This window comes from Zosterops lateralis (assembly GCF_965231275.1).
Source record: "Zosterops lateralis genome assembly, chromosome: 2".
Classification (NCBI taxonomy): Eukaryota; Metazoa; Chordata; class Aves; order Passeriformes; family Zosteropidae; genus Zosterops; species Zosterops lateralis.
In genome coordinates, this window is record NC_139763.1 from 83,824,137 (window position 1) to 83,845,690 (window position 21,554).

At 37.7% G+C, this 21,554-nt stretch overlaps 1 protein-coding gene across 9 annotated transcripts in view; it reads right to left on the reverse strand.

Annotated features, from left to right (window-relative positions):
* Positions 1-21,554, reverse strand: part of DLG2 (discs large MAGUK scaffold protein 2) — a 986,985-nt gene that overhangs the window by 718,761 nt on the left and 246,670 nt on the right. For 2 of the 9 annotated variants that reach the window (XM_083854327.1, XM_083854326.1), the window contains exon 1: positions 6,951-7,053. The exons of 6 other annotated variants lie outside the window; for them this stretch is intronic. In XM_083854327.1, coding sequence (XP_083710453.1) covers positions 6,951-6,992 — 42 coding nt within the window. In that variant the 5' untranslated portion in view covers positions 6,993-7,053. Of the gene's footprint in view, positions 1-6,950; positions 7,056-21,554 lie in introns of those variants that run through there. One more of the 9 variants, XM_083854324.1, reaches the window with a different exon arrangement.

Genomic DNA, 21,554 nt, shown 5'->3' on the forward strand with positions numbered 1-21,554 from the left:
GAAAAATCAGCCACTTCTTCCTCCTCATCTGAGAAAACAGTGATGGCCATGCCTTTAATAATAGGATTTTTTCATTCTGTAAATTCTGTATCAGCCATTAATCTGTAGCTATCACATTATTTTGACATGTGAACACAGGTGGAACACAGACTGCCTGTGCTGAATGTGTTCCAGAGTTAATTTCTTTTATGTGAGTCCATAAGAGAAAGAAAAAAAAAAAAAAATCAGTTCTCCTTTTGAAATCCTCTTTTGCACCTTTACTTGCAAAAGACATCTTTTGTGTCTCCAACTGTCTGTAGGGATATGACAGAAAGAAAGGAAGAGAGGCTTCCCCTTCTGAAAACAGATACAAGCATTTCATGCCTTCATTCCAGACCAAGAGCATGGGACAAAAACATCTCAGCATGTCCAAAATGTACATATACAGCCAGTAGCAGTAGCATTAAGAGAGGACACTCCTGAAAAGGCCACCCTAGAACACACAGCCTCCCACTCCACCACCCACTATCTTTACTCCAGCCTAGCACCAACAAATGGGACAAGGAAAACAGATGAAGTTGGAAGTGAATGTAGGTAGAAGACAACCAGGAGAGATCTCTGGGCAGCCTTTAATTGTGGTAAGCTTCTGTCAACTCCAGCCATCACTGATTAATGGTCTCCTGCATTTCTCCCCATCCAGGTAACAGGACACACAGAGTTTCCCAAAAAAAAAAAAAAAAAAATAAAAGAGCCCTTACTTTTGCCTAGAATCACTGCATTTTGTTGGCAGCACTGCATTCAGGATTGCTGTTCTAATTTCTATGCTATCTCATAAAAATCACACAAACACTGGCATCTCAAGCACACAGGGCAAGTCTATCACCAGTGATTTAATGGTAGAGGATTTAACTCTTCATCATTTTTATGTAAACATAAAATTGTCACATATAGGCATGATATTACATTCTAGTTCCTTGCACATATTTAAAACCCAATAAATTTAAATACTTTTTCAGTCCTAGATCTTTTCTAATCCTCCTTTAACCAAAAGGCCAATTATATATCTCTGATAGGAACAGCTCATTAGATAATCTCTAATGAGTCCACATTAAAATGGGAGACACAAAATAGAACTGATATATTTTTCTTGGTATTATTATCTATCCAGAAATTTCTGAATGAAGAAATCAGTGCCTAGCTTCTTCTATACCTTCCAACCACTATTTTTGTGACTAATTCTTCTAACTTTAGATGAGTGCCTCCTTACCCCCACAGCAAAATATTCATATTTGCTTAGGGTTCATAAAGAATTCTTAGCAGTGGATTTAATTCCTTACACTGTGCTTGTCATTTTAACATCTCTGTACCTATTCACACATTTGCAATGGCCTTTAAGGGAATATTATTTTAGTCTATGGTTAAATACAGTCCCAGTCTTATCGTATCTAGAAAACCAGTGCTTCTGCTGTGTTATTAATCTAGTCTAATTACCTCTTTCATTCATAACTTGGTATGGTCATGTACTGTAAATCAACACTTGAAGCTGAGAGGAGTGGTGAAATATATACTTAGGTATTAAAAATGCTTACAAATCTTCCCAAGTTTGATTTTAACAGTGGAAAAATCAATCTTCAAGATTCAAAAAAAATTTACTTCTTACTCAAGACAGAACTATTATCTGAACACTATGAGACTGGATTCAGATTTCCTGATGAATTCCTATTAATGTCACTGGTGTGATTGAAAAAACTGGGCCATAAATGACAACTTTACCTTTCTATGAATCATAACCACGGTTAGTACTGCAAGCTACCAAAAGAAAGAAATGCTGTGTTGTTAATGTCATGATTTTGAGACCTTTATCTGTAGAAGTTGGTCCAAGAAATCACTATCTCCTTTTTTTGCAATGAGTTACGACTTCCCTAAAATTCCATCCTTATCTAGCAAAAGGATGACAACAGTACAAACAGCTCAGCTGGCTGTACTCTTGAGGCTAGATCTCACAGGTGTTGCACAAATGACTTAGAAAGTTCAAGGTCCTGCTTATTTTACAGCCTAGGCAAATATTTTATAAGCAGATGAAAAGATATATTACAGAAATGCAACTACATATGCGCAACCTATATAGTATTACCCTTTTCCTTATCCTCAAACCTCTCAGGGTGGAAATTCCACACCAGCTTTGTTTGCTTTCTAGTACAAAACCACATTTTGCATCTGTATCCTAAGGTAGCAGAGGAACTGTACTTTGACCTGCCACTTGTAGTTATGTCTCTGCAGTTATGAGTAAAGTAAGCCAGACTGTCAGACATAATCAGAACTACAAAAAGGAGTAAACTCAAATGAAAGTTGTTCATGAATCAATTCTTAATTACATTAGGAAAAGTGAGAAACCAATCTTTCCTGCTTACTCCTTTTAAAATGCTACATCAAAGCCATTCCTGTGGCTTTTGAACTGTTCCTCACTTCATCGAGAAGTGCTAGATGATGGTGCATGATTGAACATTTAAAAGAGGAAAATATGCATAAGAAACCAAGATCATGTTTGGAAGTCTGTGAGAGCTTCCTTTTTCAATTGCAAATAATACCACAAGAGCACAGCAGAATATATTTTGGCAATACAGGCCCAATTCTGAAAGATCCATAAACTTTTTTCTTTTGGAAGACCAAAACAACTCCTGGCAAAGGTGGCAAAATATGGGATTATATGACTTAATTATGTTATTATATCATTAATATAGACTGGCAGAGAGAAGGAATTACACTGTGTGTAAAAATGTAGACAGAATTCAGAAGTTCAGTTGTCATTTGTGACATTTTATAGCTTTGGGCATTGAAACATTTTGCTACTTGTTATTATGATTCCTCTACCTTTACTGTTAATCCTTAATTTAGGCTGCAATTGGAAGCTTCTAGGTTAAAATAATTATTTATATTTTTTGCAATGCATGTGGAAAAAGAGGATGAACACAGAAAGGGAAACATGATTAAAGGATTCCAGCTCCCAATACCCTCCACATGCCTGTGCTCCATTCCTACCCCAACAGGTCCTCTCCATCATTCTGAGATCCTCAAAAAGTGCCAACACATAGGTCAACATTTCAGTTATAAATCACATCATGGTAACTGTTTGACACAGGCATCATCTTTTAGCTACACAGTTTTAGATAACAGAGGTAGCCCACAGTTAGCAGCCATAACCAAAAAAAAAAAAAAGCTCTTAGTTAACCTAGTGTTCAGGCAGCAGCTCAGATCTGTGAGGTGCCAAGTATACCCACTAACATGAAGACAGTCTTAAACTCCTGCTGAAGCGACTCTGACTCTCCTGGGAAGCCTTTGGCACTTCAAGGAGTCTGGATCTGAATTCACAACATTCTTAACATGAAGCCCTGACGACCCTCAAGCCAGTGCTGACTGCTGCTGAGAAGGAGATGCCTCAAGGTGAGAGAGCCCAACACTCACATCTAGTTCTGTGCTAAAGCACAAAGGGAAGACTTCAGCACTGCTACCCAAGTTCCCAGAAGCACCAGCTGTGCCTCCAGTAAGACCCTCAAGCTGTCAGCCAAAAATAGCAGCCCAGATTCACGGAAAAAACTGTCAGAGCAACACAGAGTTCATGAAGGCCAGGGGAAGGCAAAACTCCTACAAACTTTTAAGAAAAGCCAGATACAATCCATAAAAGTTTTTAAAGCTTAAGTCAGACTATGGAGCCTAAATATTAGCAGTGTTAGCCATAGTTTTACAAGAAATATTACTAATACTGAGGGAGTTTAAAATTCTTGCCTAAACCAAGAACAGAAAAGTTTTAATGGCAAGCTCTAAAAATCTCTTGCATATGAATAAAGTATTTTCAATACACAGTGGACACAATTAAAACACCAAAACAAACACTTGACAGCCCCTTGCCATAGTAAGCCCAAGATTTACTCATGCTGAAAGTACAATGCAACTACTGCATATAGAAGGAGTTCACTTTTTCAGGCACACTGCACATTTCCACAAGAACACTTCTGATTTTGGAGGCATTGCTTTTAGATTTTAATTCCCTGCCTTCTCTGCTCATTTTTGGTTTCTTCCACTAAGATACAAAATTGTGCATACATGAGAGAGCAAGGAAGAGATAGGTCCAAAAAGCAGAATTTTAATAACACTGTATGTGGTAAACAGACAATACTAAGCAATAGTTATTTTTCCTCTTTCGTTGTTGGTTTTTTTTTTTTATTTATTTTATTTTTTTTATTATTATTATTATTATTATTATTATTATTATTCAAAATGTAAATCCAGAGAAACTCTGATAGACAAAGATATTTTGCTCATCACTTCTCAGACCTCTTTTTGCCTATTTTACCCAGTGCTCAGGCAGGAAGAAATAAGTATCCAGATAGACAGGTACATGTTCAAAGTCACTACTGTTCTTTAGTCAGCTGTAAAAATAGGCTTTGATTAAGAAGGCATGGAGCAGACCTTTCTTTTGATAGGTCTGCACATGCCAACCAAGTTCACATGGCAGTCTCATACAGACTGGCAATCAAGAAGTGAGAGTCCTACCTTGAACTTGAAAAATCTGCTTTCTCTAAAGCCATAACGTACAGCTGCCATCAGAAACAGACCCAATTGCTTTACTTTTTCATTTTCCAGGCCAAGCAATTCTATTTCCTGTACAGCCTGTACTTATAGTTTTATTCTATCTTATGACTTAAAGACTAAAATATTTGAGCACCACTAGGATTTTTCCACCCATAAAGGGGGAAAATGTAAAATGCAAAACAGATGTTTTATAATGTATTTAATTTATTTTGGCCACCCCTAGAGCTGTGGCTTATGTTAGTGCCAACCAAGTTGAAAGCAACAGAGTTGTTCATAAACACTATATAACATATTGTACAATGACCAGGCATAGGGAGCTCCTTTCAATGAACCTTTCCTATTCATTAAGCAAACTTCAATGTCAAAAAAGAAAACAGGAATTACTGAAGGTGCAAGTGGTGCTGCCATACTTGAGCAGTTCCTGGGGGGGGTGGGGGGTTTGGCAAAGTTTGTGCTGCTTTCTTATATTATTGTAACCTAATGCAGAGCTTGGAAAGTAGATGATCAAAATATACATTGAAAGTGGAAGAGTTTGCTGAAAGTAAAACATCTGGAGGTAACATCCTCAGAATAACATCATGTAAATAACAGATACTGTGTAATAAACAATTGTTTCAGAAATACTCAACAGTTGAAGAAGCTCCAACAAATTAAAACTAACTTGTCCAAACAACTGTCAGACTTGTACTGATACAAAACTCTCACTTTTTTCTGTGTCTATGAATGAAAACAAAGACATTTCAAAAGTTAAACCCTTGAGGCTTCTAACAGTTCCTGAGGTATTTATTGATGAGGTTTCTCATGGAAATTACAGTAAAAATAGTAATTGAAATTTCCCCTGTGCTTATTCTTATTTAAACTGATAAATCATATCTCAACAACAACTTCACTTTTACAGAAGATCTTCAGTACAGTATTGCAGGCTGAGGGACAAAATAAGCAACAAAGAATGGTTGGTCTCAAAACATTTTTATATTGACAATTTACTGCACAGATCACAAGGAATATAAAACATAAAATTTGCTAACCTACCAAAAACACTATAGGAAAGCATAAGGAAGGATAATGTATGTATTTAGGAAAATATAATGGCTTTAAAGGTTTTAACTTGTATTTTTTGGCTTGTTATCTACAAATTTAAAGAATGCCTTCTTAGAAGTGGAACATAATTGCAAAAGTTCATTAGAAAGTAATAAAATGTGAAAGCTTAGCAATTTATTACAGCAAACAACAGTACAACAGTACAACAGTACAGACTTTGAGCAAAAACATAGAAGCAGGCTTATAGAATGCAAACTTCTAATGCAAAATTCTTTTTTAATCAAATTACAACAAATCTTTTAACCTAATAAATAAATATTAAGTTCATTATTATCAAACCAAGTGCAAATGCAGAAAACTCACTTTAATTCAGATTCATGCTTAAAGCAGTTTAAAAGCAAAAAATCCTTTGCAATTACTTCGGCAGGTAAAACTGCTCTAACTATTATTATCTGTCATTTGCCAGTGCTTTCCTTCCCAGACAGACACACTCATTTGAACTTGAAAAAGCCGGAACGACAGAAGTGCCTCCCCAATACGTTGACTAAGGACTGTAATTCATTTAAATTATGCAACTGGATTCTCACAGCTGGCCCACAGCTTGGCTGAGAGCTTGATTCAATGCCAGTGAACCTGTCTGCTAATATTGTCCTACTTGCAGAAAAGGTAATATATCCAGCAACTTATATTGAAGTTCTGACTCTAATTAACAGAGTAAGCAAATGTTGACATTAGTGATAAATGCTGCTTAATAGTTACTGTGAGACCAGTGCAGCCAACTGGCATTTTCCTGTAGCATTTTGCAGTAATTATCCTTGCTTTGTTTCTTAGGACATTGCTTATCATTTGTTTTTATGCATTTTGATTCAAGTTAGAAACAAATCGGCACCAAACCCAACCCGGATAGCAGCAGCAAGACTCCCGGCTCTCAGACAAGTAATCAGCAAGAAAGCATGCAGCAGCATCCCTGGCAGGATGCATGGGGGATCCGACTATAGGAATTCTTATCCTGTATAAAGCTATGTAGCCTTGCACAAACAGCCTTTGGCATCTTGTCTCTGGCCTACCTGGACAGTAGCAAAACATGTTTATCAGACCATACAAGCCCAGAAGCTGAACTGCAAGCAGTTAAAAACTGAAGGTCGCTAAATTGCAAAATTCAAACATGCTTCTATGCTTTAGCCACACAGACAGCGATAAAACAAAGCCTCCACAACCACCTGTAATAATATGCCTGTTCAGCCAGCAATTCCAAAGTACTCAGCAACACAAGGTAGACATTTTCTGCAGCTGGTTTTACATTTACATTCCTGCCAAATTGTTGTCTCGTCCCCTCTTACCTTCACATTAGTCCGGAGTGCACAGTAACATGCAAAAAACATTGCAGTAAACAAGGAGCATATGGACCAGTATTCAGCGTCTCTGCTCTGCACAAACGGTACACACACGATCCCGAGCATGTGCTACTAAGGAGCATCCGTTCCCTCTGTCAGTTTGAAAATGCATTGATCTCTGTTTTTCTGACTACAAAAAGACATGTCTTGAAGGCACTGAGTGAAAGCTACATATCTCTTCAGCGACTATATATAGAAATAAGCCCAGTAATTTCAATTAGCAGAGAATTCAGCATCTGAAACTTGGACCTCAGTTGCTTTTCCTTCCAGCATTTTAAATTCAGGGGGGAAAAAGGAGGGGGAACTCACCCGGGGGGAAAGGTGAGGAATTAAAACGTACGCAGTGAGTTACTTATATTTCCCCCTGGCTTTGATGTTTTCCTATTCAATATTTTACAAACGTTATACACAGAAAAATGAAGAAAGGTTTCTCTTCCAAGTCTCAAATTTACTGTAGATTCTGCACTGCTTCTGTTAGCTCTTGTTAAAGATGCAGCATCCCTTTTAACAAAGACAACGTCATCAATCATGACAGATTCAACATGTTCTACTTACAAATACAGTCTCTGATTAAGGACAATGGCTGGCTGGCTTATTAACGTTTCCTCAAATGCAAGTTCAGTTCCCTGTGCTAATCTATTTTTAAATAAAAAGTCCCACCTACTCCTTCCCTCTCATTTAATAAAAATGCAGTGGACTAGCTCTAAATATCCTGAACTGCATTGTGCTCCCAGCTCAGGCACTGGACATTGCTTTCAAACTGTTCTCTTGCTTGCTTCAGATTAGAAACACAAAGAAAAATTAAAATGAAAGCAGAAAAATCCTGGAAGAAGTCTGTGCCCTCACATTTGTAACTACATATTCTGAATTCAAAATGCTCCAATATCTTCCAAAATGAGGGAACTCAGAACCTAGCCAGAAGGCAAAGCTTTAATTCACAAGCACAAAAATAAAATCAAACCACTTCTCTCACTCCTGTCAACCGCTGGGATGCTGCGAATTAACTGATTGTTTACTGGACTGCAGGGACACAAAGTCAAAGGCTCAACTCTGTTTACAGCACCGGAAACCACTGATATCAGTGCTGAATTATGAAGTAATCTCCGGGAATAAAACCAGAAAAAAGGCTGCTTTTTTTTTTTTTTTTTTTTTTTTTCTTTTTTTTTTTTTTTTTTCCCACTGCAGCAGATACTGTGGGAGGCAAAGAGTGAAAGAGGCTTTACTACCTCCTCTATCAGCACAGAGCAATTTGCATAGGATAAGCATAACTTAATAGAAATATCTGCAGTGACTTTTACATTTCTTTAAATGCTTTATGTAAACCCCCTTGGAAATCTTCCCAACACCGAAGTCCTAACCAAATCAGTGGGTATCTTTCTGTGTGCAATGGGGTGAACAAGCTTAAAAAGAAGGTTGTGCATTTAAAGAATAAGGGGGAGGGGAAAAGACATCAAGGTTTTTTTCAACATCTTCCTAAAGACAAGCTCTCTGAAACTGTCGTCAACTCCAGGAGAACAGCTATTTTTAGCTTGTCATTGTTTGTGCCTTTTTTTAGGAATGAAAAAGGCAGTCGTGTTTAAAGCTAGATATTGCTCTGTAACGTAGCCCAAGACAGCTACTTAATTTGATCCCCAGCTCCATCTGTCATACAAATTAAGTAATTAGTAATCACAGCCTTCTTTGGCACAAACAATGACTTCCACAACAAAAGAGATAAACCCTGGTTTTAAATGTAATTCTGCAATTTTTGTTAGTAATGAAACTGGGGTCTAGATGTCATGGTTCAAAAAGCTGGAGTATCCCAAACTTATGGTGGTTCAGACTTTGGCTACAGCAATATCCATCAAATAAGCTAAAACATAGTAATGTGTAGCTCAGCAAAAGCACAGGAGAAATCATTTATACTTTTTTTTGGTCATTTTCAAGTAAATAGAAAGTGAAAGGAATCATGGTTTATTTTGCAGTACAGTACACTAAAATCAAAATTAAGTATCTTAGTAATTGAAAAAAATGTCACAGATCTTGGGGAATTTTGATCCACAGAGAAATGCAATTCAAAAAGCAAAGGTGAAAGGATGCACAGTTCCTGAGAAGTGAGGCAAGGTTCACACAAGCATGTAGCTGCGTATGAAAATCAAACTCAAGCCTTCTTTCTGCCAAAGGAATTGCACAAGGCTTCAGTCATCAAAGTCTTTGAAATAACTTTTTTTTTCTCTCAATCCTAAAAAAGTTAGTGGTTTTGAGTTTAGGCAAAGAAACCTAACATGGGAAAAATGTCACTAAAAGAAAGCAAGGCTGCATAACAATACAATTTCTGAACAATTACCTGGATAAAAAACTTCGGACTCATTTAAGAAAACAAGAAGTAATGCAGTCCCAAAGTCTTCGCTCAGAAAAAGCTCCCATGACTCTTGAGCATCTAAGAGGAAAAATTATCTAGGGAATTACAGACTGACCCTCATAATACTGTGAGGGGAAAGAGAGACTCCTATGCACATAGTAGTTGCCTCCTCTAATAACTGTGGGGCATGTGAGAATTTGCCAGACACTTGAGACCTCTGTAGCAGCCAACAAGGTAATACTCTGCTAGCAGACCAACCCAAAACATTTATCAGGGGCTACACTTCAGGTAATCTGCACAAGCAGATCCCTGCAGGGATTGTTCACCTCTGTCAAGACATTTCTTATCACAGCAGCCTAATTGTTAAAGAAAGCATTGTCATCAAGGACATACAGTATTTTATGATGATTTAACAGCAACTCAAAAGCATCATATATCAGTGATATTTACATTTAAAGATACAGAGTCTTCAAAAATGAGTGAGGAAAAAGCTCTGGTCAAGTCATCCAGACATGCCAAAAACAGCAGGCCATTTGAAGTGCTCAGGGACTCTTTAAACAGGTGACAATAGGGGAAAACCCTAAAGATGAAAGAAGTTATTCCATAAAAAAATATAGGTTAAGAATAAAACCAATAGAGAGACAGTAGTCCAAAGGAGCCGTACTACAGACCCTCTTCAAAAAACCACACAACTGGTGACCTGAATATTCCTAGATAACAGAAACTGGAGCCACTATCTTGAGCTGTGAAATTCCATTATTACTCTTTGCTCCTGTGCCTTCAGAAGGGCAGAAGGGAGCACTTGGAAGGAAACCCTGGTTGTCTGCAGAAGTTCAAAGAGAGCAGAGGGAACATGCTGCCTTGGAAGATTTTAATCTCAGGGGGGTCAGAGGCCAGTCTGCTTCAGAGCAGTGAGGAGGGCACAGCCCTTTGCAGCATCAATCACTGCCCAGAAGAGCACCAGGAGCCAGCAGCAGCAATAGCAGTAATAGTAGTAGTACCAGCAGTGGGAATGCTCTGTGGCTGTTGTGCCATGAAGCTGTGCTCAAGGACCCCCACAGTGCCATGGCTCTACATTAGCACAGAGCTGTCAGAACCACAGAATCACAGAATGGTTTGAGTTGGAAGGGATCTTAAAAATTATCTAGATCCAACACCCTGCCAGGGCAGAGATGCCACCCACTATCCCATCTTACCTAGCCATGAACATTGTCAGGGATGGAGAATCCACAACTTCTCTGGGATAACACTGGAACTATACTGCGGAATAACATTTTTCATCCTCAGACAGCTAAGCTTTTTCAAGTTTGAATTATTTGTTTTTTATCAGGCATGATGGAAAGGGTGGTATTTTAAAAGGGAGTACCAATAGAAGCAATAGACTAAAAATGCAGTAAAGAAACTAATGCTCTCCAGGATTTGCCTTATGACAGTGCAATGTGTCCGACTTCACTGAAGCAACACATTTGTGGGTAAATATCTTAAGTTGGACTTAAAAAGACTCACTGCAATGATACAGATTTTGTGTTCACTCTGTGATGATCACAAAGAAACCAAAGATTTGCTATGAAAAAAACCCAGAAATTAGAGAGGGGAAGTTGTGAAGAAGAGGGTGCATTGCTTTCTGAGTGGATGGAGGGAGAAATGACGCTCCTGTCCTCCAAAAGAGGGAAGAGTGGAAATCTGCAGGAAATTGGGCATAATGGTGGAGGTTTGAAAGGCTATTTGTAGGCCATGCAATGCTTATTAGTATCAACACTGACAATCTGCGTCACTGACTTTGAGTAGCCAGGGGTGCAATTCTCCCTCTTTTCGCAGGAGGAACTGGCTTGTGCAGTCATGGCACTCTGGCTACAGTCATGCTCCTTCACTTCCTGTCTTTGCACACTCCAGTGATACAATCTGTAGAGCACTCTAGTCCTGCATTGCCTAAATAACTCTGATTTCAGCACAGGAGCTCTAAATTGAAATTATTTTACTCTTTCCCCCATTTCTAAGACTAAATTGTCATTAAAAATGTTATTTTTCCACATCTGCAAGAAGTTCCTTACACTGACATCCACACTGAGCGATGGGATATTGAAGGGATTGTTGATATGGACTGCAGGTCTGGGGTGCTGTAGGGCGACAGTTTTCAGATGGCAAATATTGACTGGAAACAGTGGATTGAATCTATGAGGCATATGGAAACAGCAGAAAGAAGAATTTGGAACAAAGCCCCAGTTGGAAAAAAAGTCTTTCTTAGGCTGTCCACTGTAGCAAAGCCTAGTAAAACATAACAGAACTACATCAGCAGCTTGAACTCAGAATATCTTAAAGTTTTTACAAAGAGAAAGAAAAAGGCTGAATAGATTATTTACAAACTCTCATCTCCAGTACTGTAAACAGCTCTCTGATATCCTGGCACTCTGATGCATAAGTTGCTGCGTCAAAAATTCTTGCTCACTTCCAGATCGGTAAAGACCTTGCCCTAGGCTGACTTAACTTAAGCCACAGTTTTCCCTGAAAACTTTCTGCTCCCTTTTCCCTGTACAATCTTCTTAATACATTTGTCTGATTTTTGGGCATCTAATACTTATCCTCTGAAAGTCCCAGCTCTTCGCTTTCCGTCTTATGTGGTTGCATTGAGGAAGGTTTTGATCAGATATACAACAAAAACATATAATTTACTCAGAAAATAATTCCTTCTCAATATTAAAACTTATACATATTTAATAAACCAGGCTTTGCAGTTAGTATTTTGTAATTGCAGTCATAAAGCCATTTATAATAAGCAAATTTAAAGAATAAATAAATGAAGGTCAAATGATAAATAAAAAATTAGGGAAGAATGGCCTCATTCTGTGAGTCTTTTCTATGACTGTGAATTTTTCAGGACAGGTTTCCTCATTGCTCCTGATGACTCTAAAACAAAATAATGAGAAACAAGGAACAGGGGTTCAGAAAGAAGGAATTGGATTAAGCTTCATCTCGAGTTACTCAAAACCTCATTTTTCCACTCCTGTACCTATAATCCATGGATCAAGTTTATTTTACACCTCATCCTATACAACTGATTGAGATGACATGACCCCTTTAACACGTCAATTGAGACAACCAGGCTGCAAAGACTTTTTCAACTCTGAAGATCCCCAGCTGAATTTCCTGGATTTCACTCAAATTGATTAACAACATGTCTCCACAATATGTGTTTCATTTTGTGACTAAGAGAGAAACCCTGCCTTTCTCCTTGACCTGAATTCCCATGATAACTCCTTCAAAAAGGTATTTCCACTCACAGTCATATTAAAGGCCATGGAAAACCAGAACTCTAGGAGATTATCTAGGCTGGTTTTTTGCTGTGGGAAGATTGTGGGAACACATAGAGTGTTCTTGGCAAATGGTTGTCCAACTTCAAAGTCTCTCATGAATATAATACAGCCTTTGCTTCAATTGGTCCTTTATTCTTAATATGGAAATCATAGAATCATAGAATTGTTAAGGTTGGAAAAGACCTCTAAAATAATGGAGTCTAGCCATCAATGTAGCACCACCACCATGTCTTCCACTTAACCATGTTCTTAGACTGCTGCATACACATATATTTTGAACACTTTGAGGTATGGTGATTCCACCACTTTCCTGGGAAGCCTGTTCCAATGGTTGAAAACCATTTCAGTGAAGAAATTATTCGTATTATCCAAGTTAAACCTCTCATGGTACCACTTGAGGCCTTTTCCTTTGGTCCTGTCACTTGTTACCTGGAAGAAGAGACTGACCCCACCACCACACAACCTTCTCTCAGGTAGTTGTAGAAAGAAATAAGGTCCCTTCTCAGTCTCATTTCCTCCAGACTAAACACCACCAACTCAACAAAAGACAAAAACTTAAATTATTAAAAGCCTTTAAATTATTAGAAGACTATGCTTGTTTTCTGCACAAAAAAAGAATTTACCATGATTGTTTGAAAAACTTGGGGAAAAATGAAACCTGGGGAAAATGATGCCTATCTTGTCATGACTGCTAGCACTCCCCAATTATGAATTAACATTTTACTTTTATAATTTATGAACTATAATTTATGAACTAAGCTTATTCATTTAAGCATAAAATCCACATTTCCATGGTAACAGCATGAATGAAGAAGGAATGAACTTCTAAAGTTCAATTGCATTTATTACAGTACTTAAAAATAAACCTCCAGCAATTTCACTGAGGAAATTGCTGTAGTCTTTTTGTAAGAAAAAAAATAATTCAAATTAAATCTCTCACTATAAACTTGCGTAAGAACAACTGGGTTTTGAATAGTACTTGATAAAGACCCATGTGTGTCAAAACACTTAGCATTTTATTTTTTGTACTGCGATTTTAGTTGAGGAAATGATTTAAAGGGGACCTATCGTTAGATTACAAAAGATGATAAAAAGTTTTGTAGCACTGGAAGCAACCCAAGTTTTCATGAAAATATATGTGTAGTGTTGTTGTTTTTGTTGGGTTGTTGTTTTTTTCTTTTTATGTAGACAGTATTTTCATTAAACAAGCAAAGTGTTTGAATTTACAATTAGGAGTACATGGATGGATATTCACTGGCCATGATCTAAATATTCCTCTTCATTCCATTGATAACAGTTATTAGCTTAATATATTAACAAACTTCAACTAGAAATCTTATCAGTGAGATAAACACCTTGTTTTAAAAGTATGTTTAAATTTAGCTGGTTCTTGAAAAGTAATTTCAAGCCTGCACAGCATTTTAAAGTAAAGGATAACTAATGAGGGAAACTATTTACAAGGCAATTGGTGTGATTTTCTATGTTTTACTGATTTCCAATGATGAATCAAGATGTTTCTAGAAGCCTTATGAGTTGAAAGCAAACTATTAGGCTCAGTAAAGAATAGATAGGTTAGAACAGGTTTAATTACTCTAATAATGTGCTAAATCTAGAAATCTGTTTTTTCTTTAAAAAAAAATATTCTAAATAAGTATACTATAAACATGAAGGAGCAAAAAAAGCTTTTTTGAGCAACTTATCTCTGTGAAAACCAGAAAACTGGTGATGAATATTATATCTGTATCTCCTCTGGAATCTGTGACTCCCAACATTTAAAGACACCTGGCCAACCTAGGTATTTTTTCTTCTAGTACTATCCAAACTGTAAATACAATACTCTGATGAACACTTTACAAACATACTATCAGCAACAATAAACTCAGCAAAAACCCTTCCCATGACTGATTGTGACTTTTCCTGTAGTTTTACCAATTATTTCATTCCTTACATCAGCTCCTCTTTTACCCATCAAGTCAAAATATTTTCAGCTGTATTATTTTCAGCTGTATGTACAGACCTTCCTGGGAGTCAGTGAGATGAATCCCATGGTCCTGAGAAAACTGGCAGGTGTAGTTGTTAGGCTACTCTGCATTATACTTGAAAAGTCACAGCAGTCAAAGTACCCAGTGACTGGAAAAAGGAAAACATCATACCAATTTTCAAAAAAGAATACAAAAGAGGACCAGAGGAACTACCAGCCAGTCAGCCGTACCTCTGTATTTGGTAAGATAATGGAAGAGATCCTCCTGGGAGCAATGTCAAGGCATATGAATGGCAGGAAGCTGATTCCAGACAGCCAATATGGCTTCAGAACGCGTAAATGCATAAAAAATTCTAAATTATCTGTTGGCCTTCTACAATGAAGTGATGGAGTGACTGTGCTGCTGGATAAGGGAAGAGAAACTGGTATAATTTATCTTGACTTCAATAAGGTCTGTGACAGGCTCCCACACACATTTTTGTCTCTAAATTAGAGAAATATGGATTTGATAGATGGGCTATTTGATGGATAAGGAATCCACTAGATGGCCAGTTGCAGTCAATGGCTCAACATCCAAATTGAGATCATTACCAAGTGATATTCTGCAGGAGTTCATGCCAGGACCAGCACAGCTCAGTATCTTTATTAATGACCTAACCAGAGTGACAATGAAAATGTACACATGACACCAACCTGAGTGGTACAGTTAATATGCTAGAGGAAAGGGATGCCATAAAGTGGGACCTTGACATGCTTGAGGAATTGTCCAATGGAAATCTCATTAAGCTCAACAAGGCCAACTGCGAGATGTTACACCTAGGTCAGAGAAATCACCAGTATCAGGGATTAATAGGTTGAGGGAAGCCCTGCAGAGAAGGGCTTGGGAACACTGGCAGATAAATAAATCAACATGAGCCACAAACTGCAGTTACAGCCCAGAAAGCCAATCCCATCCTGAGCTGCATCAGAAGAAGTGTGACCAGCAAGCAGACTGAGGGACATGATTTTATTCCCATCTACACTGCCTTCCTGAGCCCCCACCCAGAGTGCTGCATCCAGCTGTGGGGGCCAACATTAGAAGGGTGAGGAGCTGATGGAGCTCGTTCGGAGGAGGCCATAAAGACGTTTGGAGGGCTGGAGCGCCTCTCCTATGAAGACTGGCTGAGAGAGTTGGGGTTGTTCAGCCTGGAGAAGAAATAGTTCTAGGGAGACCTCACTGAAGCCTTTCAGTATATAAATGGGGCCTATAAGAAAGCTGTAGAGGGAACTGAGAATTTCACATCGTGCTCCTGAAAACTGGTGTTGAGAAGACAGATCTTAGCGGTTAGACCCCATCTCTTATAGAGGCTGTAATTAATGGCATCATGATAAAGAAGTTTTGTGGGTTGTTTTTATTTTTGATGGTGTAGGGATGCTCCACTTGTACTGACTGAACAAGTATCATCATGTTTTGCTGTTCTAGGTCCAAGGGAGTCTTTCAGATGTTGTGGTCAAAGCACGGTTATTTCTTTTTGGAAATGATGCTTTTTTAGTCACTCCCATTGTGGAGAATTTGGCACAAATGTCCTTAAGAGACACAAAATATTTTCAACAAATTTACATCTGAATGGAAACTTTTTACACTGCTAATATCTAAGTACCTCTATTATTTCACAGCAGTTAAAGAACTCTTTTTAACCAATATTATTTAAGGAGTTCTATTATTTCCAAGTAGTTAGAAGTTTTCTTTTAAAATACCATGCTTTGCATATTTCTTCCAAGCATGTCCTCTTCTCACTTCAATACTCCCTTGAGTCACATGCAGTGGAGATCAGATAAGTTCAGAGAACATCTTCAGTGAAATATCTTGTAAAATGTAAATTACTGCTATAATCTGATGATATTTCACAAGGAAGCTGACTTTAGCACTGCTTCCTATGTAACTATATATAAAAGCTAAAAATCTCTGCCATTCTTTCTGGCAATGGGGCTATCTATAAACATTTTGCTAATACTTCTATATGCAAAATCAGTCTCAGTGTAATACACAGGGCCAGTATCTCTTTTGCATGGAGGACAAGACTGAATGAGACATGCATGCTACAGCAGCATACCAATTGAGCAGAACAATATTTATCCAAGAGAGCATTTTCTTTTCTCTTAACACTTTATTTAAATATTTTTACAAATTGCAGCCCTCTTGACTCAAAGAAGCATGCCCCATTTCACACATTAACTAAAAATATCATCAAATCTCTTAGGAAAACAAAGCCAGAGTCTACTGTCAATCATAATACAAGTAACTTTTTTCATTTCAATAGGGTCATAAATATCTACAGTCCTATAAAATACGAGAGTCTGGCCAAAGGAATAAATAAAATCAGACTAAAGCATGATATATGCTGAATAAAAATCTGCATCATCTAAAGCCAACACTAAAACTAACTTTCATATTCACTTCAAGGAATTTCACTGATGTTCTTTAAATAATAAAATAAACATTAATGCACATGCCACAATACTGAGTTTCTGTGTAAACCTCAGTTATAAAGAGTTGATGTTCCCTGCTATTCCTCTGGCAGTTTACCAGTTCTACTATAGCAGTTCTACAAAAGCACAGTAATAAAGTCTGAAAGTATCTTTTTCTATCCCCTTTTCATCACTATACTCAAATTGGAGTTCACATATTGAAATATGCTTTAAGAAGTGTTTGTTCAGTCACAATGACTGGAACATTGAATAGAGTGTAAGAGCATCATGCAATTGTCAATAAGTATTCTGAACACAAGAATACTGTCACCTGAACAACTTCTTATACATTTGCAGTTATTGGGTAACTTCAGTACAAATGTGGTTTCCTGATTTGGGAAAGTCCTACATGGAGTTTATAAACTCCTATAAACACTGCAAAAATTATGGAAGCTCTATAAAGTGTGCAGAATTGCTGGGGAAGTCAGGGTGATACAGATGACAGAAATATTTTGTGGGTCTTCAGTGGAAAGGCAGGTGAGCAAGAGACTTTTTAGCTTGTTCTTGTCCATCAGAACCAAAGGAAAGCTATTAAGAGTTGTTACTGACTCAGTAAGACAAGTCAAACTGGACTTTAATAAGATTTTCCAAGGAAGGAGGATAGGAGAATCTGTTGTGAGAGGTGACTCATGGCTACAAAACAGGAGAATGCAACTGGGTTAGTCTTTTGTGAGCTGGAGAGATGAAATACAGCTGGTGGTTTGTTTTGTTTTTTTTTTAAAGTCTGAAGAAAAAGAAAAGTGAAGTCAATAAAATAAACATACACCATAGGAAGGGCTTTTTTCCCATCATCCACCAAACCAGCACAGGAATGTAGCTCATCTCCCCACCTTTGATGATGCATGGTCCTTCACAAAACCTATGATGCAGTAAGGTAAACGAGAATTAAATAATGGTTGACATAGAGTGTGTGTATATGCATAAGTTAACCTCTGGAACAAGAATATATTTCTTTAAATACTCATCAGAAAACTGCTAATTAATGGCTGCAGCTGCTGGATATGATGCTCTGGAAAAACAAACCAAACCACAAAGTATGCTAAATGGGTAGACAATTGCTGTCTGCTGATTTCAGTGAATTCCTGGCCAGGAAGTCAGGCTAGATAATAGCCAAGTTCTTCTGGACCACAGGCAGGCGTATCTTCTAATTCGCACACACAAAAAAAAGCACAAGACTGGAACAATCTTCAAACACTCTCAACTTGACAGTTCTTACTGCCTGTAAAAGAAAACTGTCATTTTATACTTCTGCTTTGCATTGTTCTCTGTTTCTTCCCTATATTTTCTATAAATAGTGGCCTTTCATGCCAATTAATGAGATGGGGTTTTGAAAGAGATGTAGAAATTCCCAGGCTACAAGTGTAGTTGTTAAAACCCATAATGAAGCTGTGCAATGCTCAAAAATGTTGGCCACCTTTTAAACATATCTCAGTACTTTGGATGCATTGGCTTTCTCTGTCATTTGACAGCCCTCTGCACTGAAATAGCTTGTTGAATATTTTAGAATCAACATCATGGTATTTCAGTGAAAGGAGTATAATTAATTTTTCACAACTGCATAATTTCAGGGCATTGTGAAATACAACTTCAGTGGGTTTCTTCACGCAGCACTGTCCCAATGTCATATTGAACAGTTGTGTCTATGGCAACATGTTCCTATTATCATAGATCTCCTATATCTACCATCATCTCTGAAAAAATTTTAGGTAATTAACACAAAACTCAATGCTAATTGGCAAAATCAGAATGAAAATAGAATTTCATGCATAAAGCAGCTTCTGCCTACATATTGCTCTACACATCTTGAACAGATAAAACCTTTTTTGCTTAAATAGAACTGGGAAATATGAGAGACCAAAAGAGATCACCATTTCCTTTCCATTTCCTGGCTTCTGCTGCTACAAGAAAGATCTATTTATTCACCATTACATTACTTCATAGCAAATAGTGTAAATTAGAATGTTATTGTTCTACAGTAGAAGGCAAACTGGTAGCAGTCAGAGCCCAGACTGAAAGCCAGGGCTCTCAGGATCTCTCTTTTCGGGTAGGGTAAATAGGCCTGCCCCTCCGTCTTTTCCTCTGAAAACTGGTATTTATAGTATCATTCCCAGTAATAACTCCCAAAATGTCAGTGCTTTTATTACAACTCCCAGTTTTTGTTGCTTTGCAACTAACTGCATATTACCTTTCAGTAAAGGACACACTTTGGTCTGCAAAGCTTTGAATGACAAGTATAAGTAAGAGAGGTTAACATGTTCAAGTAATTTTCAGAGACTGATTTGGAATATTTGATTTCCTTAATCTGATCAAACACACCTCCACGCTCACTGAATCTTTGAGCTCTACCACCCACAGTGTGCAGCTTTGTGTTCTAGCACCTAGAGCATTTCCCAAAGTATTTTGCCCTATGTGAATGCATATATTTTTACCTTCCTCTATCACAAGCAGCAAGCTTGATTTCAAGAATGGAACTTGGTATTTTTCACAACGCTCTCAGAACATATTGAAGACATCTCTGGGTTGGCACCCCATATTTCTAGGAAATTCAAGCTCCCAGCACTGCTATATGCTTAGCAAAATACCAAAATCAACGAGATGCCATTTATGAATTTTTTTTGGACTTCCTGATAGATTACATCATCAACATACTTGTGTTCCTGTTCAAATAACCAGCAAATTATTGTGCTAATGCTTTTCTGGCATGTGGTTTTATATTCCACTGAGCCATAGTCACTAAAGGTAGCTATGCAGTACCCAGGAAAGCCTCCAAAGTCTTCAGCTTGCCTATAAGAAGAATCTTTCACTGCCAAACTCTTTCTTGTTTTACTATATTATCTTACATATAGCATTTCACGACATTATTTTCAGCTATTCTACAATCCCCACAGAAAACCAGTGAAAGGCGTGAGAGAGGAAGGGAGTTTATGCCCTCCAGCCAAATTTTCTGAAGAAGCCTCTGACAGTTTTATGCCTGGTACATAATTCAGAGATATGTAGGTAACATGTCAGAAGGTCCAGCTGTAGAAATAGGACACAGAAATAAACTGGTAAAGAAATACACTTTAATTCTAAGAAAAAGAGGAGCTGGAAATAAAAAAATCTTAGTACAGCTAAGGGCAGCTGCTTACTGCCCTTTGCAGATCAGAAAGTGACGGGTTTAGGCAACAGCTTGTGGCTCTAAAGACTTGGTTACAACTCCCTGCTTTGCCATGGGCACACACCAGTGTGATAAAGAGCAAGATGTTTAACCTACAAGATCTCTGTGTCATATATATGAAGATTAGCTCATGAGCATGACTCAGTTTTTTAACACTAGAGGATTATCAGATGCTATGAAAACAACCACAGCAAAAGCAACGTTGAATCCCACAATAAAAGCAATGTTTAATCAAGTCTACATAATCCCAACTAATTTGGGATATCACCTGTCACCGAAAATCTAGAGCCTCTGAATCACCCAGTCTAACAGTTCTGCAGGTTCTCCTAAAGTGTGAAAGCCTTTGGATGCCTAAATTAAATTATTTCCCCGAATTTATTCTAGACTTCATCATTATCTTTAACATATACTCAAAGCATGTATCTAATAAATTGGTGATTTTGTCAAATCTAAAACCATCTTGAAGTTCATCTATAGGGATACAGTCACTTAGACCCTAACTAAATCCTTCTTTGACCTCTGTCTAATTATCTCTAAGAAACATAAAATCTATATGAAGTGAACACTACTCTTAGCATCGCAGTACTGGTGCAGCAGTAATGCAGAAATGCTGCCATTTTTCACCTGAGATCCCTGTGTTCAGATCATTCACTTGGGACCGCTTGGATGACTCACCATCATTTTCAGAGAAGGGCTGTATGGCAGGATGCAGAGTGGACAGACTTTTTATAATGGTTCCCCATTACTCACAAAGCAAAATAAATTTAGTTATGGTAGGCAGAACTTATCTCTCCTCTCAAGCAGATGCCAAAAAATTTAACCCAAGTTAAGCACTGGAATTAGGTTGAATGCAACTGAGGGAACTATGATAGGAAGTATTTACTGGTATGATACAAGTCATACACAACTGTATCATTCGGTACAAAATCTGCAATCCAAAAAATGTTTTCAGTTAATTAAACAAAATTTCAATAAATTAAAACCATTCTATAGAAACTAAACCAACAAACTTGTCACATAAAACCATCTGTTTGGTGTATGAATCTGAAAGAAAAAGGCTCTTCATGCATGCAGGGAAGGTTAATCAAAACTGCATCCCATCTCTACACATGCTCCCTGAATATGTGATCAATTCTCTTGCTTTCCTCCCAGATAGCTACAAAAATGGACGCAGGAATGAAGGAACTTCCTTCCATCAGTAATGCAAGAGCTCAGTCACCTCTCAATATTCAGTCCAGAGCCCAAAATAGCC